General features: G+C 35.5%; 2 protein-coding genes across 2 annotated transcripts; one reads left to right on the top strand and one right to left on the bottom strand.

Annotated features, from left to right (window-relative positions):
- Positions 1 to 269: 269 nt before the first annotated feature.
- LOC132280991 (CRS2-associated factor 2, chloroplastic-like) lies at positions 270 to 8,200 on the top strand. The gene is made up of 4 exons (XM_059782734.1): positions 270 to 1,091; positions 1,243 to 1,307; positions 7,856 to 7,924; positions 8,120 to 8,200. The coding sequence occupies exons 1-4, from the start codon at positions 848 to 850 to the stop codon at positions 8,198 to 8,200; spliced, it is 459 nt and encodes a 152-aa protein (XP_059638717.1). The 5' UTR covers positions 270 to 847.
- Positions 8,201 to 8,463: 263 nt separating this feature from the next.
- LOC132286064 (protein MIS12 homolog) lies at positions 8,464 to 20,455 on the bottom strand. Its single transcript, XM_059788317.1, has 7 exons — positions 20,154 to 20,455; positions 19,979 to 20,036; positions 19,699 to 19,818; positions 9,589 to 9,684; positions 9,349 to 9,487; positions 8,835 to 8,972; positions 8,464 to 8,723 (listed from the first exon to the last, which is right to left on the bottom strand). Exons 1-7 carry the CDS (start codon positions 20,273 to 20,275, stop codon positions 8,662 to 8,664), a joined length of 735 nt encoding a protein of 244 aa, XP_059644300.1. The 5' UTR covers positions 20,276 to 20,455; the 3' UTR covers positions 8,464 to 8,661.
- Between the last annotated feature and the right edge of the window lie 6,014 nt (positions 20,456 to 26,469).

The following is a 26,469-nucleotide window of genomic DNA, read 5'->3' on the forward strand; positions in this document are numbered from 1 at the left end:
TAATACATTGTATTTGCCACATGTATAAAGAAAATATAATTTTAGATAGGGTAGGAAGTAACTATAATCCCGAATAGAAATACAAATACCATGCATGCACAATTGTCTTTTGGAGAAAGTTGTAATTATGTCCATTATCCCAATCTTTGTGCAATAAATATAAATTTTTAGGGGTGTGAGTATAATTCTAATGATGCTAATATTAGCGCTTATATATAGATTAGGGGTTGGGGGTCATTCTCGCTTGGCTTGGTTTCTAGATTAAAGTTTGAGATAAAAATTACAATCGGATCCAATGGCCGAATTGAAGACGATCTATTTCAATGACGAGAGTGGCTTTGGGTTCCTCACACCGGACGTTGGCGGCGCAGATATGTTGTTCCTCAAGTCCTCTATCTGATCCAGGAGCTTGCAGATTCCTGTGCAAGGCAAGACGGTAGAGTTTTTGGTCACACCGGACGTTGGGATTATATCGACGACCCCATCGGCGGCGTAGATGATAGTAAAGATACGACTGTTATCTGCATGGCCGTGACGGTGGCGATGTCGGTGGCTTTTGGGTAATTTTTAAAATGTTTATGCTATCTCAATCTTCATATATATATATATATATATATATATATATATATATATATATATATATTATCATTTACTACAAAGATTTGATGGTAACCACCACGGTCCAATTGATAGTGTCTCATGGGCCATCAAAGAGAACAACTATCATCCTACTGATTCTCTTCTCTTGAAATCTTTTTTTATCAACATTCACACTATTTGAGGGACTTCAAAGAAGGTCTGCCAAGTGTTTTTTTTTTGCCTTGTATGGTGTGTTTGGTTGGGGATAATGGAGGTAGGGGCTGCGCCGATGAAGAAGTCCAAGAAGAAGATTCATCTGTTCGATTCGTCCGACTCCCCGCCACTGGGGACTAGTGGAGTGAAGCGTTTGGAAATGCTGAGGCCGTTTCAACTCGGGAAGTTTCCGGCGGAGGTGAAACCGAGGAATGAGGTGCTTGGTAGGCCATCAACACGAGCAGAGATTAGAGTGCTTATTAAGCCTTACTTGTCTAGTAATCGCCAGGTCAATCTGGGTAAGCTTTGTTGAGTTTGAATTTTGGCTCTCTTTGTTTGTTATGCAAAGTTCAAGTTTTTGCCCAATTATTTGAGGTCTATCTAAGGTCACAACCTCTGTAAACTATGCACTGTTAAATATGCATAATATATCTTAATTGGATAATGCAGGTAGGGATGGATTGACACATAACATGTTAGAATTGGTACATTCACGTTGGAGGAGACAACCTCAAGTCAAGCAATTTTTAAATTTTAAGCAATATAGTCTTCAAAAGATCAAAGTCATAACTAACATGGATCTCAAATCTCAATCATGCATTTAAGTCTCACACTTAAGTAGAAAGCAACAAAGATACCTTACCCCCAAACTTAAACCGCACATTATCCTCAATATGCAATAAGAACAATGGAAAAGATGGAAAGAGTATACTGTGGTGGCGAAAGACATGAAGCCCGGTCATGATCCAATTCGAAAGACGTCTCCCCCAAATTTGGAATCAAAAACTTACTTAAATAACCACACTTGCAAACTCACATCAAATATCAAATGGGATAAGAATAATCAAATCATACATTCTAAGGCAATATAACACAAGATGAAAGAGAGATATGAGATCAAGCCCTAACTAAAGCATAAAATATGCATGACTACATATAAGGACACAATGGTGAAAAGTTTTTTTCCCTATCTTACCAATAATAAGAAAAGGGCTGCTAACTGTGGCGCGCTAGCGCTTTAGTAAGATAATAGAAAGTAAAGGGGACTCTATCCAGATCTAAAGAATCCACCAAAGAGCCTTCTTCTAATGAAAAGAAGGAATTATAAATGAAAAGGGGGAGCCAGAAGCTTCGCTTCCAGTAGCTTGCTGACTCTTTTAATTAAGAAAATAAAGCGAGGTCACCTAAAGAACAATGATTTAAGGGTGCTCAAATAGGGGCTTGTAAAGGATATAACGCTGTCATTCTCCTGAGTTGGACATCCTATTAGGCAAAGCCTTTAATGAAATCATCTAAAAAATAGAAAACAATTAGGGCATAAAAAATAAGTACTTGTAGAGAATCAATGTCTTGGATATGAAGAACAAGGTAACCAAATGTCTATAACAATAAAAAACTATCCGCCATATTCTTTCAATGACACGTCATCCACATGGTTCCGTGACTTGACACGAAAAGATGAGACTAAACTTATTAGCCAGCCCATCCATAATATGTCCCCAAATCCTGACAATGTTGTATTTATCTAATAATGGTTTCCAATCCAATAAATGATACAATCACTTATGATATGGTGGCGGATTTTAAAAAATCGAATCCGTAACTCACAGATCAAATCACAGATTGAGCTGTTAAAAATTCGATCCAATCCATGAGTCTGATTCGATCCGATCCGTAAAATATATATATATATATATATATATATATATATATATATATTTAAATAATGTATTTGTTAATTTAATTAGTCGATGATCATTTAATAGATTCTAAGAATGTATTAATTAATGATCATTTAAATATATGAATTAGTAATTAAACAATTAATCACAGGCAAATAAAATAAAGCAAAATATAAAGTTAGAGATGACACTAAAATTTTAGCGAGGAAATCCCAATTGATAAAATAAGTCAACTGTTGTGGGAAAAATCTCGTAAACTGTGCAGTCCAAAGTAAACCAATCCACTATGCTTGAAACAAAGTATACCAAACTTTGACTCTGGTTCACACCCTATCGTTCTACCAAACATCACCTGCTGACAATCCTCTGGCTTTGCTACTCCCCGTCCAATAGCAACTTGATCTCAGGCCCATGCTTGATATTCGTAGAAGAGTACGTAGCAGGTAGATCAGACAACACTCCACGAATGCTCTGACCCTTTCAAAGTGTGATTGCTTTTACTTCTGTTCTTCAATCGTCTGAATGATGTAGAAGAAGATATAATTTGTCTGATCGATGTAAATACAACTGTATGATCGCGATCAGGATTCAAACTCCATAACTCTAACCTAACTAGGTGAATATGTGTACGTTCTAGGAAGACAACAGAAAAATCAACTTTGATTTTCTGAGAGGGATAAACTTCCTAAGGCTTTGTATGATATATGAATAATGATTAAAAGCCGTGTTTAAACCAATGTATATGACATGGTTTATATAGAGGTTTGCAAAGTCCTATTCCTTCATAAAATAAAGGAAATTTCATGCATAGGACTTGGAAGGAAAGTTGAATCGAAAAGGCATTAAACAAAACAAGGAAACTAGACTTCTTTTGCAATCAAGACTTGTGGAATTGGTACCCAATCTTGGTACCGGTTCCTAAAGGACAGAGAGTTGTTCTCGAATATTATTTTTTGCACAACATCATCTATAGTAGCCGAAAGATTAGTCTCTTTGTAGAAGACGAAACATTAATGTCTAGTACAAATCAAAATGAAAGTGGCAAATAGGACGATGGTACGGTTACGTGGTTCTCTTCTGCTCTATGGTCATTTGTGGAGTCGATACCCACCACTCCGGCTTTCAATGATGTAAACTAGTTTAAATAATGGACTGGGGTGATACTGGATACTCTTAGGACTCTTAAGATCAGTTTTAGAAACCAACTAAATGGTAGGAATAAGCCGGAGAAGAAGCAGAAGGTCGGAACCGGAGCAAAACTGGACTGGAGGCTCTCAAGAGGGAGAGAGCAGGCTCTGGGAAGCCAAGAGCAGGCTCTCATCCAGCAAGAGCCAGCTCCAAGAAGGCATGGAGCCCGCTCCATGTGTGCAAGAGCCTGCTCTTGTGTTTTAAGAGCAGGTTCCAACCTTTTGTGCGTTCTGGGATTTGTTTCGACAATACTGTTTGATACTATTGTTACTGTTTGAGCATTTGGATTATTCTGATGGGTTTCGGGGACTTCACAGAGGGTTCACGAACCAAGTCTTCGTACCTGAAAAATGTCTTCAGTAACTTTGGGGTGAGTAACATAATGCTACTCATAGGAGATGAGCATGCATAGACCTAACATTTTACAAAATTATCACCTTAAGGTGAAACATGTTAAAGGGGCTCATGCCACCTAACGTCTATGTCAAAGTGAGACTCAGAGAGCATCCTAGGCTCTACCTTAGAGCATTTCTAGCATAAACTATAATATTTATACAATTAAATGATATAGAAGCATACTATACAACTCAACAAGATATAGATTCCCAAAGCTAACAACTTGAAATCTAAAACACAAAAACAACTAGAGTAGATCATGCCACCTAACGTCTATATTCCAAATGAATTTATAGGATCATTCCTAAGTTACATTTGAACATTAAAACACAAATCACGATATCAATACAATTTAACCAACATTGGAACTTCCAATACAACGCATAAAGCATGATTTCTCAAAGTTAACATCTTGAAACTTAAAATAGGAAATCAAATAAGGAACAACAAATTACAACATCATTTAGCTATCAACTTGAAATGAAATGCGAAATCAAACAAGGTAGGTACTCGGACATCACGCCGGATCAGACCTACACCATAGTTACTTTAAGGTTACTAGTCCACGGGTAACCTCCCTATGTGCGCACTAGACTATAGAGGGACAATCCTCCGTACTAGAACCATGTCCTAGTCATAGTCAAACAACGACATCCCCAAGTTTTCAAAATCAACAAGTTGTGTAACAACGTATATATCAACATGTATATACAAGATAATCAACTACTTACCACACACAACAAAATTTGGAAATACATACAATACATACTCTAAGTCCACAACTACTATGGCATAACAAATGTCAAATCTTTAGTGTGCGATTCATTACACGTTATAACAATGTTACTCAATATTGAAAACATAAACTCATGAATCTAAATATAACAACAATGTTATCCAATGCTCAAATGTAACCAAGTGAGTGTACAACAAGTCCAAGTCTATGATTTAAACATAGAAACAACTTCCAAAGCACAATTAAATCCATGGAGCAATTAGATATAATTTAATTAAATAAAAATAATTAAATTCTCTAGATTCCAAATTAATTCCAAATAACCGCAAATTAATACATGTTAAAAGAGATAGCATAGTCATCACCTATATTTATTCAAAAACTTAATTAGGTTATTGGAACAATAAAGTAGAATTTAATTAAATCATGCTAATTTAAATCACAAGATTCTAAAGCAACTCCAAATTGTCCCAAATTAATATATGCTAGTAAACAAGTCCCAGTCATTACGAATATCGAATTTAAAACTTAATCAAGCCAATGTAACCATTAAATATATTTTAATTAATTCTTTTAATTAAAATTTCTAGATTTTTAAACTCACCCAAATGCTCTCAAATTAAAGTATGTTTTGAAACATGCCAAGACTTGATTTAATAAACTATAATTAATCACCTAAAAGTTATAAGTTCAATAACCAAAAATCTATAATATATGCATCTTTCATCATTGGCCACTGATCACATAAGATTCATACAAATAATAACTGAACAGTTTACTTATCAAAAAAACAAAAAAAAAAAAAAAAAAAAACTGAACAGTGAGAAGCAATATGAATAAAAGGTTTCAGTTTCGGATGTGTTAAAGGTCTTGCTGAGGTTCTATGACCAAATGAGTAACAATTTTGTTCCGTTTGTTTGGATGTAAAATATTTTTCAAAAAATATTTTTTAATTTTCTAGTATTTGATTGTCGTAAAATATTTACGAACAAAAAAAAATATTAAAATTTAACAAAAATAACTCACATATTAATTTTTGACAAGTTATTTTACATGTCTCATCCGATGGACTCATTATTGATCTCGACCTAGACCTTTACCAAATACCAAAAAAGTAAAAATAAAATAAATATTTTACTTGAAAAAAAATATATTTTTCGAAGAAAATATTTGAAGTTCTCTCATTTTTCTTTCTTTCTCTTCTTCTGCTTCTACTTTTTATTTTTAAAATTCTTTCTTTTTAAGGTGTTATATATATTGAACCGTGCCCCGTAACAAGTTAAAATCTTGGCTCCCACATACAAGAACTTATTGTCCTTTCCATTAGGGGGTGGGGCATTATGGAACAAAATCCTCTCCGGCGCAGCACATACACTATTGCGCGGGAGAGGATTTTGATCCGGGGTTTTATAATGCTGGGTTGGAGTAGTTGATACGGAAACAGAGTGGAAAGTGGAAAGAAAGGGGAGGGACACGAGTCCAAGGGAATATGTTAATCGGACGGCTGAAATTGTTCAATTGAAAATTTCAACGTGTAACCGAGTGGAAAGAAAGGGAGAATGATTGGAGAAGATTACTGTTACCTTTCGGAAAAAAACAAAAAAAAAAAGGAGAAGACTAGGTTATATGGTAGTTCGATCAATGATTTGAATTCTCTAGTGAGGTCAACAAGGTAATACTTTGACAAAACTCCGTGGCACAATTTCCAATAATAAGGTTATGTTTGATACGGTTATAAATAGATGATGGATGATATTATCTGTGGGACAAAAATATACGAAGACCGAACCACGTCTACAAAATGTCAGTATCATGCAGCTGCTTCAAAGCCAATGTGATGCTCGAGCCCAACTGCTAGTTTATTGGCATGCTCTGCTCATGCCACGTGTTCACAGAAAGTTGCACATTATTTATCATCTTTTATATATCAACATAGTGAAGGAAAACCGTCTTTATTGGATATCATTCTACTCTGCAAACCATCATTCATACATAAAATCTCACGAAAATAAAATATGAATATAGCAATGATACATCAAAAAATAATAATACAAATTATTATAAAAAAATTATTTTTGTTCATTTTATTCAGTAATCATGAATGAAAACATTAATTTTAAATTTAGATCGAACAAGATGTTTGTTGTTCTAGTTTTCTAAATTTTTATACTATTTTATAATTAATTTATAATATATTTTAAAATTGCATTAAAATGTCATTATTCTAAGAAAAATAATTACAAAATTAACTCGCATTTTCCTGAAAGTGTCCCAAGGCGTTCTAGCCGTGTCTAACTAGGGAAGAGACAAATAAATAAATAAAAATATAAATAAAAATAAATAAAATTCCATAACACTTCTAATCATGCCTGACATATGTCCAGGTCGTGTCTATTAGAAGAACTGTATGTGCTTTCAAGATGGCAACCATTTGGTTCTAAAATATAGGATCCTATTATCTCTGGGAAGCATATTACAGGCACCTGCAATCTCTCAAGCATAGCAAGGGTTTCAACTTTCTAGTACCCCATACTGTCCCATTATGTGTTGTTCGACTCCCCCACTAAAATCTCAACTGCATTTGAATCGAATGAGTCAATTAGAAAATCTCCCCCACAAATTTTGCAGAGGCACAAGTCTCACCTGTGTTTCAAGACCGACACGTGTCGGATGCTCGATACGAATCACACTACATTTGTCAAGGCAATGGCCTGGTGCCAAGATCTATAAATGCTCAGCATGTTTCCTTCATTTCCATTCACAGAAAACCTTCATTCTAGCCTCAAGTAGCTTGTTGGCTCAACCTTACAACAACACAAAACTAAGAACACGGCAATGGCTGATCGATCTAGCAATCTTAGCTACCAAGCTGGAGAGGCCAAGGGCCAAACTCAGGTCAGACAAGTAGTTTCGCAATTCATTCATGCCATAAACATGCATTGTTACTTACCAAATACTCAAATGGCTCTTAGAATGACATGATCGTGTAGTAAAGGACGTGACTCAATGAACATTCGATACAATGTGCAACGCTAAATTTGAATTGCTTTCTTTCTTTCAGGCTAAGAAAGACCAAGTGGCCGATAGAGCAAGAGACAATGCACGGTCTGCCAAAGAATCATGCACAGAGGTTTGAGATAAACCAAGGAACACATATAGCTGTAAACATATAACAGAACTACATATATGCTTCATATATGAAGTATAAGACAGTTATGATAGTATGAGCAAATTTAAAGTTTTAACTCCTATATAACCATTCTGTATCATATTATTCTATTTAATTTACACTTGTCACTAACAAAATGCAGTTTTAAATTCCTAGGCCGGTCAGCAGATGAAGGAGAAGGCACAAGGAGCAGCTGATGCCATCAAGGATGCAACTGGGATTAACAAACAATGCTAATGGATTCATCAAAGCTAATCAGGATCAAGCTATTATTTATGTTTTTGGATTCTTAAACTTTTTCGTCTTCAGCAATGGTGTTTCATTTATTTATTTATTTTTTCTTATTTAATTTCGATCTCGACATTTGCTGGACACTACTAATAAAGAGTTCATAGCAATATTGTCCTTGAGTGGTGTATTGTGTTTCCCTACGAAATTTTAACAGAATTTCAATCCTCAATTTCTAGTCACTTGTCATCTTTAAAATTCCAAATGTTCAATTACTTCAAAATCTGTTTATCATTGTGCATCAGAAAATAAAAACAAATTGTTTAATTCATAGTTTCATTCTGTGGGAGATGACTCCTAATGCAAACATTACAAATCCAATCCAGACAAAAACAAAAGAGTTCTTACTTGGCTACAAAAACACAACACACAACTCCTTTACACGAAGGCTGATCAACAATAGCTAAGGTTCACACATTCTTTATATAGGATACGAATTCTTGAAGTTCTTCCGACGTTGCGTTGTACAGGCCTGCAGAGCAAAATGCAGCATTTGACACTAATATAATTAATTTCCTTCAAATTCATTTCACTTGAAGGGGCACTATAAGAAAATTAACTTGCCAACTTTCATAAGCATTACCTTTGCCACGATTCTTTCTAAACAAATCACCGTTTGGTATGTGCATCCTCTCTATCCGAAGGCATTGAGTCTCCTCCACCCTTTTGGTCTTCAACTTTTCCATTTTCATACGAAGCTCTGACGCAGTTCTTGTCAACTCTGCAGGAACCAATAATCTATTTGAAGATTTTATCACTTTGAGAAACTTCAGTTCAGCTTAAACTATTGACTGAGAATCTTTGCAATTACTGTAGCCAGAAAGTCTCTGTAGTTTCATTGCAAGAATTTCTCTTTGCAGCGAGTGATTCTCAGAATCATCATAGCAACAGAAATTGCACATTTACAAAGTTCAAGCTCATCCCGACATAACAAATAAAGGTGCAGTAAAATCAGGAATAGAACCTAAAATTTAAACAATGTTCTCCTCAAACAAGTTTTAGTCATACCAGCGTAAGCTACTGGCCTGCCTAATAGAACAAGTTGCTGTTGTGATGCTACTAAATCCAAGACGTGGTTAATGGATTTGTATAAATACCTTGAAACATGTCATGAACAGACTGTTGCTCATACAACTGTAGTGCTTCATTAACAGGCCCAGCATATTGATTGCTTAGAGCGGACTGCCTTTCCAATGATTGGAGCTCTCTATTCAGCTCAGTAGTCTCCTTTCCAACCTGGGCGGTAAATAAAAATTCAAAGGAATTCGATGAGAAAAATAAAAGAATAAACCGATAAACACACAAGGGAGTTCTTCCGACTGCAGAATCCTTATTACCAAAGCAAGTTTATCTCTCAAGGAATCTAACTGCACATCCAGCTCCGCGTCACTGAGAACAGTATGATCGGTTGAACTGCCACCAGGTGATTCATTCTAAAAAGACATTTTAAAAGTACTTTTTAGCTATAAACAAATAAAAACACTAGTAAGCAAGGAGAACTTCAAAATTGAAGTCAACTAGTATCAAATTTATTACAGAAAGGGTGACATAAAGTAAAATCTAAAATCCAAGCTATCATTAAATAAAATCAGTTTGTATTAATTATTGTCAATAAAATCAGTTTGTATTCATTATCATTCTTTGCAATTTCAGCATTTTTTTGGGCCTCGGGCCGCATTTAAACTATGTGCTTGAGGCCCCAAAAACTGACGCATTTTCTTTATCAAATCCTATCCTAAAAATTGTTAGACTCAGCTCGTGTAGGCCCTCATATGTGTTCATGAACATAGGCTCATGAACACGTTTATGAACGAAGGCTCGTGAACATAGACTTTGTAGGCTCATACAACTTTATGAACAAGCCAAAACGATCTTGAACACCCGCCTAAACATAAATATGATATCGAGGTTGGCTTTTAATTAAACGAGCCGTGCCCAATCTTTTAAAAATAGTTACAAGTCTAGCCCAAATTCAACTTTTCTAACTCGTTATGATCCCAAGCCATGCTTGAGCGCAAAACAATTTACTTTTCTCATTCTGAGCGAGTTAAAAGTCGTCCAAGTTTTAAAAACCCTTGAACCCACAAGTGAACGGGCCAAACCCAAATAAATTAATGCTTGACTCAGCTCGATTCATTTGTAGCCCAATCTGCTTGATTTATCTGTGTCTTTTATTCCTTTTGAATAACTTTTTCTTTTGCTTCTGCAGACATCACATTGTTTTTGGCTTTTGATGATGATTGTGCTGCATTCCCTAACTCTTCTCTTTTGAAGAACTTTTTCTTTTGGGCATGTTGTTCAGGCTTTTGCTTGAAAATTGTGCTCTATTACTGAAGTTGGTTGTTTTTTGTCTTTTTGTGCTGTAGAATTTTCAAGTACAAATCTTTTTGAAAGAGAGGGAGATTAAAACATTAAAACACTGAAGACTACTTGAAAAGGTCAAAAAATGATAAACCCATCAGAATTCCTTCAAAACGTTAACAGCAAAAGTTGATGACATTAAATTTGACGGCAAAAGTTGATGGAGTTTAAAAAAAGATTTGTACTTGAAAATTCTACAGCACAAAAAGACAGAAAACAACCAACTTCAGTAATAGAGCACAATTATCAAGCAAAAGCCAGAACATGCCCAAAAGAAGAGAAAAAATTCAAAAAAGAAGAGTAAGGGAATGCAGCACAATTATCATCAAAAGCCAAAAACAACATGATGTCTACAAAAGCAAAAGAAAAAGTTATTCAAAAGGAATAGAAGACAGGGAAATCATCAGCAAAATCCAAAAGAAGATGTCGGCAGAAGCTTTTTTCAAAAAGAAAAACCAGGATTCTCGAATCCGGCTCCCTTCTTTCAAGCAAACCTCTACTATATGAAGAGGACTCCAATGGCAGCAGGGGGCAGAGGCAATTAGAGAGAGCAAAGTTCAGACTGTTATTTTGTATTCTCCTTTGTATTGTTAAAACCTTCTTTCAATCTTTCTTTTCCAAATTTGTATTCAAAGTCGAAGTTCAAAGTTCATACTACTGTAAGTATGTCATTTGCCAAGCTTTTCAATACAAGATTTATGTTGTAATTTTCAGTTATCAAAATTTATGTTTTATTTTCCAAATGTTTTAATGTTATAATCTTCAATTCAGTATTTTGTGCATACTCAAATTATTTTTCAGTTTTTAATATTTGTTCTATTGTTCTCTTTACTATTGCTTTGAAGTCCAGTGTCATCGAATGGTATCAGAGCCTTAAAGGACAAGGGATAGATAGAGAATTTATTTAAGTTAATTTTCTTAAATCCCAAGTACAATTCATTGTGAGTAAATATCCTTTCTAAGGATTTCTTTGTTGATTGTAAAATCTTCTCTTTCTATTGTGTAGATTCCTTTGTCTTGAAGTTGGGAATGTGTTGGAGACATTATTGGGGAAATGGTTTCGGTTTCTGAAGGCTCGGAAGTTTGATTTTGAGGTTGAGGGTTGTAAATTGGTTGAGGAATTTCTCCTATTCGAATTCCTTGAACACTACTTTGATTTCCTTGAAAATTGATTCTTTGAGAGAGGTTAATTTGAAGTCTGCCATGACAAGAGCTTCTGGCAAGAGTAAACGAACCATTTCACTGTCTCGACGAATGGTATCAGAGCCTTAAAGGACAAGGGATAGATAGAGAATTTATTTAAGTTAATTTTCTTAAATCCCAAGTCAAATCATTGTGAGTAAAAATCCTTTCTAAGGATTTCTTTGTTGATTGTAAAATCTTCTCTTTCTATTGTGTAGATTCCTTTGTCTTGAAGTTGGGAATGTGTTGGAGAGGGGAAATGGTTCGGTTTCTGAAGGCTCGGAAGTTTGATTTTGAGGTTGAGTGTTGTAAATTGGTTGAGGAATTTCTCCTATTCGAATTCCTTGAACACTACTTTGATTTCCTTGAAAATTGATTCTTTGAGAGAGGTTATTTTGAAGTCTGCCATGACAAGAGCTTCTGGCAAGAGTAAAAGAACCATTTGACTGTCTCGACGAAGTGTCAAAATTTGAAATGTTGATTTGGGTTCTCCTTTGAGAGGAAAAACATATGTCTACATTAATTCCCAACCCCCCCCCCCCCCCCCCCCCCCCCCCCCGCGAAAAAAAAAAAAAAAAACATATGTCTACATTTCCATCTGGATGTTGAACTAATTGTTCTAATCTGGAATTTTCTAATTTTGGTGGTGGAACAGCTTGGGGTAAAGTCCAATTTTCTGGGAGAGAAATTTCATCCCATTAAATTGCCCTTGGAATAAAAGCATTGGCCGTTGACAAATCTGTTTGGACGAGCAATGATTCTCCAGGTTGAGTTTTGTTTAAAGATTTGATATTAAAAGTTGTTAAAACTTTGTAATGAATTCTGTAAATTATTATTATTGGAGGAGATCCATCTTTCATACCATAATTTGAATTTTGGACATTGAGGGTTAAGGTATCTAAAATATTTTGATCTCTTAATGTTACTGGAAAATCAAGGAAACATTCAAAGTATATTGGACCTCTACATAGACTTGATTCTACTAATCCTAAAAGGGCGTCTTCAAACTTGTTATGTCTACAGTCTCTAAGACACAATAAAACTGAGGCATTTAATCCTTTCATGGTTAATGGTCTTGCTGCTATTTGAACTAATCCTATATGTACAAAATTGTATTTTTGTCTATGCCTATTCAAGGCTCTTGCATCAAATAATTTAATTGTTTCAAATGCATTACCTAATCCTACTTCTTGTTCACTTGTTTTAATTGAATAATCAGACATAAAATTAAAAGTTCCTTTTTTATATATATTTGGCTTACAGGTACTTTGGGCATTTTCCAATTATTTAAGAGTTTTCAAATATTTGGCATATTGGTTTCTTCACTATTGATTGGAGTGAATGACTGTCCAGGAATGCTAGAAATAAAGAAGACGTCTTAGTTAAAATCTTTAAATCTAACTGTGACAACAATTTCCTCCTACATTTCAACTTTGACAACGATTTCCTCCTATCCGCCTAAAATGGCTCTCTGCCTAACAACGCCTAGGGTACACGACTATGCTACCTCGTCTAGATTCCTTGGTCATGAAATTCATCATGGAACAATTATACCAATCCAAAGGTCGCTCCAATTTGCTGATAAATTTCCGGATGAAATTATCGACAAAAAACAAATACAAAGATTCTTAGGCAGCCTAAATTATGTATCAGATCATTATAAGGATCTTCACAAAATATGCCAATCTTTATTTACAAGGCTAAAAACCAATTCTCCTACTTGGACAAATGAACACACCCAAATAGTCAAACAAATCAAAATATAAATTTAGGAACTTCTGTGTCTTAATTTACCAAATCCAGAAGCATTCAAAATAGTAGAAACAGATGCATCAGAATTAGGATATGGTACGACAGAATATCACATTTTAAATCTCCTCCAAGACGGATTCACCATGGAGGAGGGCCAACCCTCCTCCCCTCCTTCGCCGGCAAGGTCTGTCTGCCAGAATTCACCACCCATTCGACCTAAGTATAATAGTTTTTTTGATGATACACAAGCCACGTTCAAAAATCTCAATTATCACCAAGAATGCAGAGGTGTAAAAGTGTCCATTACAGATGATGATGTTGCTGAAGAAGTTGCGTTTTTGGAAATCATCTGTGGTTGGATATGTAATGGGCAAGAAACCCTACTACCCTTATTTCAAATCTTTTGTGGCAAAATACTGGGCTAAAAATTTCACATTAGTATACCTTAGAGATGGTTTTTTCATGGTGCGTTTCAAGATTGAAGAAGATGTGCAGAAGGTGTTGTCTATAATACACACTTTTGAGGGAAGACCAATTGTTCTGAAGAAATGGAATAAGAATGTTAATCTACAGAAAGAGATTCTTGAAACCGTCCCTGTATGGTTGCATATACATGACTTACCGGTCCATTGCCAAAATGAAACATCTATCTCTGAGGTTTGTTCATCATTTGCGAAACTTATATACATGGATGATCCGGAGACTCATAGGGATAAGGGACAGTTTGTGAGAGTTAAGAAGAGTTGCCGGATTCCACGATTGTTGATATTCATGGTATTGACTGTCATATTGAACTGGATTACGAATGGAAACCGACGGTGTGTAAACTGTGCAAGAGAGTTGACCATCTTGAAGAGAGATGTCCCCAAAAGGTTATTCAGATTACCACCAAACCAAAGAAAATCACAGATCGATGGGTGGTTAAACAGAAAGGCAAAATGGTTGAAATTACAGATGCTGAGAAGGTGCTTGATATTATGCCACAGAGAAGCATACCAGTTGCTCCTGTAGTTTCTACTTCAAATACTTTTGAATTATTGGACTCTGATGATGCTATAGATGAGGAAAATACACTTGAGGAGGAGAATGTTGTCTTGGAAGTTAAAGAACTTGATGTCACAAGTCGAGAAAATAAAACAGTAGAAACAGGTGGTTTGGGAGTTCTTACGGCAGAGATTTCAAATACTGTGGAGGATTGCACTAAGATGGTTTTGGGAGAGCCTAGGGATACACATTCAGTAGAGGCTATAGTTGAGGAGGTTCCAAGCAATGAAGAATTGGTTGATTTAACAATTGACAATACTGTTAACAGAGAGAGAAATGTGTGTACTTCAGATTCTCAAATTGAGGAAGAGGATTTAGTTTTGAAGAGGGATTTCAAGGATACATCTGGGAGCCTAGAGCAAGAGGGGGACATTCAGGCAGTGGAGGTTCAACAAGGTAGCAGACCATCCAAGCAGAGGAACAAAACCCTATGTGCCTCCTTCAGACAGAATAACTAGGGGAATGCAAGTTGACAGTGGGTCACTGCCTAGCTCTCAATAATGCTAGGAGCATGGAATGTGAGAGGTCTTAATAGACCTCCAATGCAAAAGGAAGTAAAACAGTGGATTTTAGATCATAAATTTGTTTTTACTGTCCTTGTGGAAACTAGAGTTAAGGAGGGTGAGGCATCCAAAATTCAGAAAAAAATATGCCCTCAATGGAATTGGTTGGCTAACTATAAGTCTAGCTATTTGGGAAAAATTTGGTTTGGTTGGAATAGAACTTTATTTGATGTGGTTTTGATTCAAGAAGATGCTCAAGCCATGCTAGTGCAAGTGACACATACTGTTTCAGGTAGAAGCATCTATATTACTGGGGTTTATGCTGCTAATAGAGTTAAAGATAGAAGAGATTTGTGGAAATCTTTTAAGGTTCATGCTGAAAAGACTGGAACATTATTAGATACAGCCATGAAAAGAAAGGGGGTCTACAAGTCCCTCAATGTAGACTTAATGAATTTAATAGCTTGATTTATGACATTAGAATGGAAGATCTCCCTACAAATAATGGTGAGTGGTCTTGGAGCAACAAACATAATTTACATTCAAGGATCAGTGCTAAGTTGGATAGAGTACTAGTGAATTCCATTTGGTTACAACAGTTCAATGATTCCAAGGTGTCTCTTACACCTGCTTCTTTGTCAGACCATTATGGTCTGGCAATTCAATGGTATTTTGACTGCTCGAATGGTCCAAAACGTTTTTAATTCCTTAAGATTTGGTGTTTACGAGAGGAAGTTGAGAAGGTTGTTAGCAAAACATGGGAGATTGCAGTTACTGGCAGCCCTTTACATGTTCTTTAAAAGAAATTACGAGCTGTGAAGGTTGCTGTAAAGGAATGGAATAAGGACACGGGTACAATTTCAGAACACATTCAAACTGTCAAAGATGAGTTAAATTCAGTTCAAATGGAGATGTTACAAGGGCCAGAAACACAAGACGGTATAGCTAGAGAAAAAATTCTGTCTGGTAAGTTGCAAAATGCACTTGATCTTGAAGAAATATACTGGGCTCAAAAGTCCAGGATCAAACAGCTTCAAGAAGGAGATAAATGCACTGCTTTCTTCCACAATGTGGTTAGGCAAAGGAGATGTTCAAATTCCATTACTCAACTACAAAACTCTACTGGTGACATCTCTTCAGACCCTAATACTATTAAAGATTGGTTGGTTAAGTTTTGTGATGAATTGTATAAGAAACAAGGAGAAGTAGTTGATGAGTTGAGGGCACCTAGAAAGGTGTTAAGTGAAGAAGATTGTCAGAGTTTGGATTGTGGTATTTCACCGGAGGAAATAAAGAGGGTTGTGATGCAATTCCACCCTGATAAAGCACCAGGTCCAGATGGATTTCCTGCCCGGTTTTATCAACAATTTTGGAGGTTTATTGGACAAGATGTTATAAATGCTGTCAGTCATTTTTTCAATGAGAGTACCCTTCCACAAGGGATTAATTCAACTTTCCTTACTCTCATCCCAAAGGCTAATCATGGTGATAAAATTGCAAATTACAGACCTATTGCCCTGTGTAACCTGGCTTACAAAATTATATCCAAGATTTTGGCAAATCGACTGAGCAGAGTTCTCCCCAATATTATTGGACCTGAGCAAGTTGGTTTTATTAAAGATAGGAGGTTGCATGATAACATCCTTCTTGTTTCAGATTTAATCAAAGGGTTTGGTAAGAAATATGGTGATCCAACCATTGCTTTGAAGGTTGATCTGAAAAAAGCTTATGATTCTGTTGATTGGAATTTTATTCAGAGAGTGTCACAAGGGCATGGGTTCAGTGATAAATGGATCAAATGGATTTCAGTTTGCATCAATTCTCCAAAATTTTCTGTCCTGTGCAATGGAGTTCCTGCTGGTTACTTTTCTGCTTCCAGAGGCATCAGGCAAGGCTGTCCTTTATCCCCACTGTTGTTTGCTTTTATCACAGAGTACTTCAGTAATTTGATGGAGAAGGCTATTGAAGAAGGTAGAATCAAAGTGTCCAAGGCTGTGTCACAGACGAACCTGAAGATATCTCACACTTTTTATGCAGATGATCTATTAATGGTGGTGAAAGCAGACATTCCAACTGTCAAGGCTATTGATGAAGTGTTCAAGCAGTTCAGAAATGTTACTGGTTTGCAAGTAACTAAGGAGAAAATTTCAGTTATTTTCTCTAAGTCAGTGAGAGGTAGAAGAATGATGTCTAATATATTGCAGTTCCAAACTGAAACTTTTCCTTTCAAATACCTTGGGTTGCCTTTGTCCAACAATAATATGAGAGCTGGGGGTTTCAGAATGCTTATGGATAAGATTAATGGGAAGTTAACTTACTGGAACACTATCAATTTGTCTATAGCAGGGAGGATTGAATTGTTGAGATCAGTGCTATACTCATATCTCTACCATTGGGTTTTTGGTTTTAAATTCCCTTGGGAGGTCAAGGTTGGATTAGAAAGGAAATTCAAACATTTCTTGTGGAGTGGAAAACAAGATGTTAAAAAGATGTCTCAACTAAAATGGAGTCAATTGACTCTTCCAATTTCAGAGGGAGGTTTCAACCTTAGAAGAGTTCAAGACATAGATGTAGCAGCAAAAATGACCTTGTGTTGGGATTTTGTTCAGAAGAAAGACAAGCTTTGGATCAAATGGCTGCATGCAATGTACCTTCAAAGAGTTTCATTTTGGAATGCAGTCCCAAAATCAACTGATTCTCCTATTTGGAAGCAACTTTTAGGGGTTAGGCAGTTGATTTTACAAAATATTGAGTTTAGAATTGGAGATGGGATGAAATTCAAACTGCTTATCGACCACCCTTGGTGTGAAAACCAATCATTAATCCAAAGATTTGGGGCTACTTTGTTTAGACAGGTGGACAGACAAGCTTTATTGGCAGAGATTATTGTTGAAGGTAGATGGGAAAGGCCTGATTATATTCCTGAGAGAGTTTTTAATGTTATACAAAGGATAAGAATTATACCTGGTTCAGATATTATTGGCTGGAAGCATGGTGGCTTTTCTTTAAAATCAGCTTGGGATTTATGTAGATATACACATCAAATTGTGAATTGGTGTGACATTTGTTGGAAGCATTGCAGACCTCGAATTGCTGTGGTGGTTTGCATTATTTTACACAACAAAAATTTATCTTTGGTGAATTTGCAGAAAAGAGGGATTACCTTAGCTGCAATCTGTCACAATTGTATGAGGAATGTGCATTCTAATGACCATTTGTTCTGTACTTGTATCTATGCAAACATGGTCTGGACAGAGATTTTTTATTTGCTACATATAGTGTATCCAGGCTGTACTTCTGTGCTGCAGCTGGTCGATTGGTTTGGTTTGCAAACCACTACCAATTCTACTAAATCAAAAGTGTTGAGTGCAATCTTTTCAACTGCTATTTGGAAAATTTGGGCTGTTAGAAATGAATCTTTGCAGAAGGGAGGTCACGAGCAAGCCACACATGTTGCTCAAATTATTGTTTGGGAGGTTCTATCTCATCTCAAGATTCGATTGGAAGACTAATCATTTTTTAATGCTGCGTTTTTCTCTGGTCTTTTTGACAGACTTCAGTTTGGTCGCTGATCATTTGGAATTGGAGTTTATCTCATCGGAAATCAAGATTGATGTTTGAGAAGGCCTTTGAATTTCTCTGTTGTTGCAGTTTTTTTCTCTGATATTCTCAATGCTGCTGGTTTGAGGGAGATTGTTGCAGAGATGCAAGCTTTAATGGATTTTAAGATCAAAAAATTTTAGAACAGGATTTTTTTTAGTTCTGTTTTATTTTGTTTTTGTTCCTTCTGGTTCACTCTAGGCTAGCTTGATTTTCTTTTGCTGGTTTGAAAATGGACTTAGTCCATTACTTGCTTTTGTACTGGAGGACGTCCTCCATGTTTTTGTAATTGTACTATTCTGGTTTTTTTTCTTATATAAAACAAAAATCCCGTTCAGGAAAAAAAAAAAAATCTCCTCCAAGAAATGACTATGGATAGTACAGCATACCAAACAAAACAAAATGCTTCCGACCATGCACTAGCCCAAGCTTTGGTGGCTGGGTTTACTGGTAAACTCAAAGGATGGCGGGATCATTATATCTTAATGACACCCAACACACCTGCATTTTACAAGCTTACAAAACAAATTTTGATGAACCTTTATCAAGGATGAAAATGAAGAAAATGAACAAGATGTTGTAGCAACATTAATTTTTTCATATAGGGAGAAAAAGAGGTTTAGTCATATGTATTTAGGCTTAGTAACATTGATTTTATTTTATTCTAAAAATAATATATGCACACAATGGCATTCTCTTAATTTAATTTATTTATTACAAATTAGGGCTGGAGAAATCAATTAAAGACTTATTTCATTAACGCTTTTAATTTGGTCAAACATAATGGTCATATCATTCCTCCATAATATTTTATCATTGGAATGTGAATGACCAGTTCATTCATGCACCATTCTCACTTTCATTCCATTTCATTCCTGCTTTTACATAACATAATATAGAGAATTGCATCATTGCATCAACATAGATCACATTAGCAAAAGATACATATATATATAAGAACATACAAACGACTAACTTCAAAACTAATCAAATTAGAAGACGTACGATTTTGGGTAGGGAAAATCCTTGTGGAACGATAAAGCAGTGTTGAAGACAATACTTCTCCCACATCTCCAATCGCTTATCCAGAACAGATTGAATCATGTTTCGAATGAAATCCACACCCTGTGAATAAAACAATCACAAAATCAAAAGTATGCAAACCCTATGAGAACAAGAAAATCACTTACACTCCATTCAAGAGATGAATTAAGCATTAATCAGTGAATCAACACACAAAACATACTGAAAATGACCAAAATGAAAAGGAAAAAAATGGGTTTACCTTGCTTAGATCGTCGGATCTATCTGTGCCCTCAACTTTCAATTGTGTTGACGCCTCTCTACACGAGCAAGACCAGATCATAATTTTTAAGTTCAACAAGTAGAAATTTGAAATAGTAAACAAATGTAGATGTATTTACATATATAGAGAGAGAAAGAGGAAGATAGAGAATTACAGATGAAAGAAGTCGAAAGCTCCATCGACCAAGTCGTCAACTAAATTAAGGACCTCGTTGATGAAAAGTTGGGGGTTTAGATTCAGAGAATTGAAAATCGCCTCGCTTTCACTACATTCCATCTTCACGCACTTGAAGACCGAGAATCGAGAGATAGTTTAGAGAGAGAGTATAAAGAGTTCAAATTGAAGCTATTTTCCCTCCAAATGAACTCTGTCCCAGAAAGAAGATTGCATCTGAAATCTGACGGGTCTTTAAATGTGACTCCTTTTTGGAAAGCTAAGAAAGGGAACGGTTACTGTTTTGATTATGGTAAAAGGGAGGGCCGAGATGCTCCCAACATTTAGGCTTCTTTGACCAACACGAGAGAAAAAAAAAATGTCAGCATTCGTTATTGGAAAAAAAATAAAAAGAATAGTATTAACCTCGTTTGCATAGATTATTAGGGAAAAAAAAAAAAATTGATAATATTTTTGTTCGAAAAAAATAAACAAAATTTTTATTATACCCTTTTGTATTTATATTACAAAATAAAATATATGTAATCATTATAGGGTTTAATTCAGTTATACCTAGTTTGTCCAATCTTTAAGTAGGCCCCATCACATTTACAAAAATTCAGTCAAACTCCTTGTCAGACATTGTCGACGGAGAAAAATAAATAAATGAATGTAATAACTAATTTACCCTTTTGTCGTTTTCCTATATACACTTAACCAAATAACGTGTTTTATAACACTCACCAAGATTAGCTTTATTTGTTGAACCAAACAACCAATCAATGCTAATCTTGTAACCAAACACTTCCATCCACTCTATTTCCCTAACCCAAATACTTTCTTATTTCATTTTCACTTTCACGACTAACCCTAGAGAGGCAAAGAGATATGCAGAGAGATAAAACCCTATAAGAAGTTGAACCCTACACCAAATACGCTTGATTAAGCAACATATCTGCAGATAGTTAAAGGTTCGAAGGTAGCTGTTGAGAAAATCTCGCGATTTCAAGATATGAATTTTGTCTCTCTATAAATCGATTTTGGTTTTATTTGATAGGGGTTTAGGGTTTATAAAAGTGGGTTAGTTTATGAGTGTTTTTTGTTTGGTTGTTTTGTTTTGGGGGTTTCGGGTTTTGTTAAATTTGTATCTGTAACTTAGGATCTTGATTTGGGGGTTTAGAGTTAGTTTATGAGTGTTTTTTGGTTGGTTGATTGAATGTGTTGAATTTTTGTTCAATTTGTCTTTAATTTGTTCGATTGATTTAGGGTTTTATTTGAAAATGCATGAATTTGTTTAATTTATGTTAAAATTCTGTAAAATTGATATTTTATTGGTTTAATTTAAAATGGGGGTTTAGGGTTTTCTTTATTTTAATTGGACAGTGTCTTTTTATGCCATTTATTTTATATTCTCATATGTGTTTGCTATATATGTTGAATTTTTTTTTTTTTTTTGAATTATTGACAGTGATGGGAGATATTTATCATAATTTTCATGTGCACTACCAGTCAAAATGTAGAACTGTTAGTCATGTAGACACTGATAAGTATGGTTTGTATGATTTCATGGAAGACATAAGTAGAGCTATTCTTGAGGATTATCCTGGTGGTTTGGGGTTTCCCTATGTTGTATACTGTGATGTTTCAGGTTCTTATTCTAAGATGTTGGTTGGGAATGAAGTTAATTTGCTAGATATGTTGTACTTAAATAGTGAAAAAAGTGACATTAATGTGTATCTTGAGATAGAAGAAGTTGAACCCTTAAATATATCAGTTGATTTAGATCCTGATATGGATGAGCCTTATGAGGATATGGATCATGGAGTGGATGCTAAAAATAGTGAGGGACTGAGTGATGAAAATGATGAGGAACTGGATGATGAAAACAATGAGGAAAAGGTTAATGATGTGGAGAAAGATGATGTGTATGATTTTAAGATAGAGAATCAAGATTATATGGCAAAAGGTGATACTGATTGCGTTGAAACTGACACTGATAGCTCAGATGATGAAGACTATAATAGACTGTGAGGATGGCCTATCAGATTATGAGTCATGTGATGAAACACGTTCTACTTCAAATGTAGAGATTGGTGTGAAATATCCAAAGAGAAATAGATATCAAAGAACAAGGATTGAGGTAAAAAAATGAAAGGAGAGGGATATGTAAAGGTTAAAGGACAACCTACAAAACTAGAACAATGGATGTTGTTTCAAAATGTGAAACATTATAGAGAGGTGTTGACAGATTATACAGTCCAAGAAGGGCTTCAAATTAGAAAAACGAAAAATGAGAGTACAAGGGTAACTTGTGTCTGCAAAACCAAAGGTTGTACATAGAGGATCCATGCCTCCCCACTGCCTTGTAAGACTTACAAGATAAAAATATACAATGACATTCATTCATGTGTGAGGGGTGATAAAAATTCATTAGCCAATTCTACATAGATTATAAGAAGTTTTTTAACAAACTCAAACAAAACCAACAGATGACAATTGAAAGTCTGCGATCTACACTTCATAAGAAATATGGCATTAGGGTAAAGAAACAGCAATGTTATAGGGCAAAAAGAAAGGCATTGGATGTGATTGAGGGTAACCATGGAAAGTCATACAGTCTATTGCCCTCTTACAGAAATGAAATTAGGAAGACAAACCTTGGCAGTTTGGTCACAATTGATTATTATGATGCTGAATTTAATGGAGTCAATAAATTCAAAAAGATTTTCATTGCTTTTGATGCTTGACGAGACTGCTTGTGTACGCCAAAATAATGTAGTCAATGTGCGGTTCAAGAAAAGCCTTTTAGGTCAGGTTTAAATTTATGAAAACCACTACCACCATTACTACTAACGTAGCAAGAGTGAGTAAGGATCATCCCAAGGGATTATACGTGTTGGAATTTAATTTCAACTCTAGTGGGTCACAAGATTGCAAATGAGAGATTAATTGTTTGAATTAAACTAAAATTCAATTAATTAAAATGCAATTAAAATAAACTAAGTTGAGTTAGGGATTTAAGAGATATGAAAAGAGGTCTTAGGGTGTTGGAATCATCACTAAGCTCATGTAATTAACCACTTGCTTTCCATTAATGGGGAAAACATTTATGCAATCAAGATGTGGCCACAAACATAAACACAATTTGCATGAAAAAGTATGAACTATTTAATGTAAGAATGAATTATCTACCTAACCAACAAGTAAACTAAGTGTAGAACAACCCACCAAGATAAATGTATAATCCATCAATTAGTTAACAAATGGGGCTAATGAGAGCATACATCAATCTAGAGAATCATGGAATTTGCAATAATAAGTGTAGAGTATCAATTCAAGCATAAATTGTCTACCTACCTACAAGTATGAATTAAATTGTAAAACAACCTATCAAGCATAAGTATAATCCATCAAATTGATTGAAAAACCCATTCAATGAAAACCATGCTTAGCTATCACTAAATCCTTAATTAATCACACATAGACATGCAACCAACATAAAAAATATAGTGTAGAGATCAATTCCTAAATAATCACACATAAGACAACATGTAATTAAAATAGAGAATCATAAGGAAGAATTAAATCAACAATCATAAGGCTAACCACTAATCACAATAATATATATATAAATCCCCAAAAATAGAAATACAATGGTTTAGATTACATAAGACTTAGGGCTCATCCAAGCCCCAAGTGTAAATCTAGCCATTCATGGAGGATGTGGATGTGGTCATGAAACCTTTAAGGGCAAGCTCCAAACATGGCTTCATCTTCTTCTTCCTCTTCTTCTTCTTCTTCTTCTTTGAAGCTCTAGAGATAGAGAATATGTGGATCAAGAGATGTGTTCTTGAGATGTGCCTCCACTTCCCTCTTTTCTTCTAACCCTAATCTCTAACTTTCTAGATAGAGAAACTAATGAAAATATAGAAATTACAATGTAAAAATATGAATCTCCCTACAAAAATGGTTCAATCTCTCATATATACAAGGCTTTGATAGCCTAAAAATGTGAGAACTCGGCCCTAGGATCTTCCCTTTCAAGCATAGCCCGAGTTGGTTCAAAATGAGCTTTAGATTTGCTTTTTTATAACTTTTACGAACAGTTTGATCAATCCAACTTTTCTTCGATCGATCAGAGTTGGTTCGATCGATCAGACTTTTCTTCAATCGATCAGAGTTGGTTCGATCGATCAGACTTTTCTTCAATCGATCAGACTTGGTAGATTTTCAGCATCAGCCTTTTTTTGCTCCAAATCAGCCTCCTTTTGCTCCAAATTCTCACCAAGACTTAGTTTGACTCCAAAAAGGCTTTAAGAAGCCATTTTTAGCTCGTTTTAACTTTATTGACCTGAAAAGGGAAATAATGCAAAATTAGAATAAAACGGGAAAATAAGATAGAATAAGGTCCTAGAATACTCAAGCTTAAGGGGTTTAAATGCGCACTTTTCAGCACTCGTCAATGCTTTGAGGTTAGGGTTTATAAAAGGTTGCAGGCCATTCATTGGTTGGATGGCTGTTTCTTAAAGGGTCCACATGGTGGAGTGCTTTTGTTAACTGTGTGACCTTGGATGGCAATAATGGTCTATTTCCTATTTCTTATGTTGTGGTAGAAAGTAAAGGAAAGAAGATATGGACTTTTTTTTATATATAGATAATTTGAAGGATATTCTTGGTACAGATGCACAAGCCAAACATTGGACAATTATGTCTGATATGCAAAATGTATAATTTATTTCTTTAATTTGTTCATTATTACTTTAAATTATGTTATTTCACAAGAATTGTTTATTTTATTTTGCATTTTAGGGTCTTGAGGTTGCAATTTCAAACTTGTTTCCTAAGGCAAGCCATATAATATGTTGTAGGCACTTGTTTAACAGTTTTAGGAAGGATAATCCTGGCCTGTTGTTGAAAAAATATTTTTGGAAGGCTGCTAGATCATGCAATCAGCTTGAATTTAATGATGTAATGAATCACATGAATAGGCTTTCTACAGAAGCTCATGATTGGCTAATGGACAAGCATTTGGAAATGTGGCCTAGGGTGAGGTATAGTGAGACATCAAAGAGTAACCATATCACAAATAATTTGACAGAATCCTTCAACAACTAGGTTGGTTGATAAGCGCCGAATATTGCATATTCAAGTGCCCTTAATTGCATTATTTAAGTCAATTGTTTGTTTAATTATGTAGATTACCTTCATATGCATGTTTTTGCATATTTTCAGGTTCATTGGCCAAAAAGAAGCAAGAAGGATGCTTTGTGGAGTTTTGAACATCAAAGGTCACAATGCTGAATTTCTGGCAGCAGTGGAATCTGGACTTTGCTCGCCATTTTGACCTTGAAAACTCGAGATCTGGACTTCTATTATAAAATGGCATATTTAGAGCTCTGAATCAGCTTTCTAAATCTTCAAGCAATTCGTCATTCGGAGCTCGGAGCAGAGAGTTATGGCCTTGTTACCAGAGGTACGTAGAACTGCCTAGCAGCAATGAAATTCTGCCTTGATCTTCATTTTCTACCAACCATCCTTGAGAATTGGATCTCCACCAAAACATGAAGTTTTTAGACCTCTTAATTAGCTTTTCAAATCTTCAAACGGTTCATCATTTGGAGTTCAGAGCGCAAAGTTATGGCCGTTTTACCAAAGTAGGTCCGGGCGGAGCAAACCAAGCATAGGGCATTCTGGTCAATTTTCGAGTGCTCGAGGTCTTATTTCGAGTGCTCGAAATTAGGGCAGATTGCTTCACGAGATCAGCAGTGGAGTCAGGACTTTGCTCGCCATTTTGACCCAGAAAGCTCGAGAACTGGACTTCCATCATAGCATGAAAGATTTAGAGCTCTGAATCAGTTTTCTAAATCTTCAAACGGTTCATCATTCAGAGCTCGGAGCAGAGAGTTATGGCCTTGTTACTAGAGGTGCGCAGAACTGCCTGGCAGCACTGAAGTACTGCCTTTCTCCCCATTTTCGACCAACCAGACTTGAGATTTGGGTCTTTATCAAAACATGAAGTTTTTAAAGCTCTGAATCAGCTCTCCAAATCTTTAAACGGTTCGTCATTCGGAGTTTGGAGCGCAAAGTTATGGCCATTTCATCAAAGTAGGTCTGGGCTGAGCAAGTGAAGCATGGAGCTTTTTACACTAAATTCGAGTGCTCGAGGCCCTATTTCGAGCACTCGAAATTTGGGTAGTTTGCTCCACGAGACAGCCCACTTGTGCTCTGAAATTTCCAATTTTGGATGGCCCTCTTTTATGAGGTGGTTGGGGATGTTTTTGGAGGAGAGAGAGAGCCTAGTTTGGTGGTAGATAAGA

This window comes from Cornus florida, unplaced genomic scaffold (assembly GCF_030987335.1).
Source record: "Cornus florida cultivar Cherokee Brave unplaced genomic scaffold, ASM3098733v1 CherokeeBrave_3.0.0_Hap2_Chr11, whole genome shotgun sequence".
Taxonomy (NCBI): domain Eukaryota; kingdom Viridiplantae; phylum Streptophyta; class Magnoliopsida; order Cornales; family Cornaceae; genus Cornus; species Cornus florida.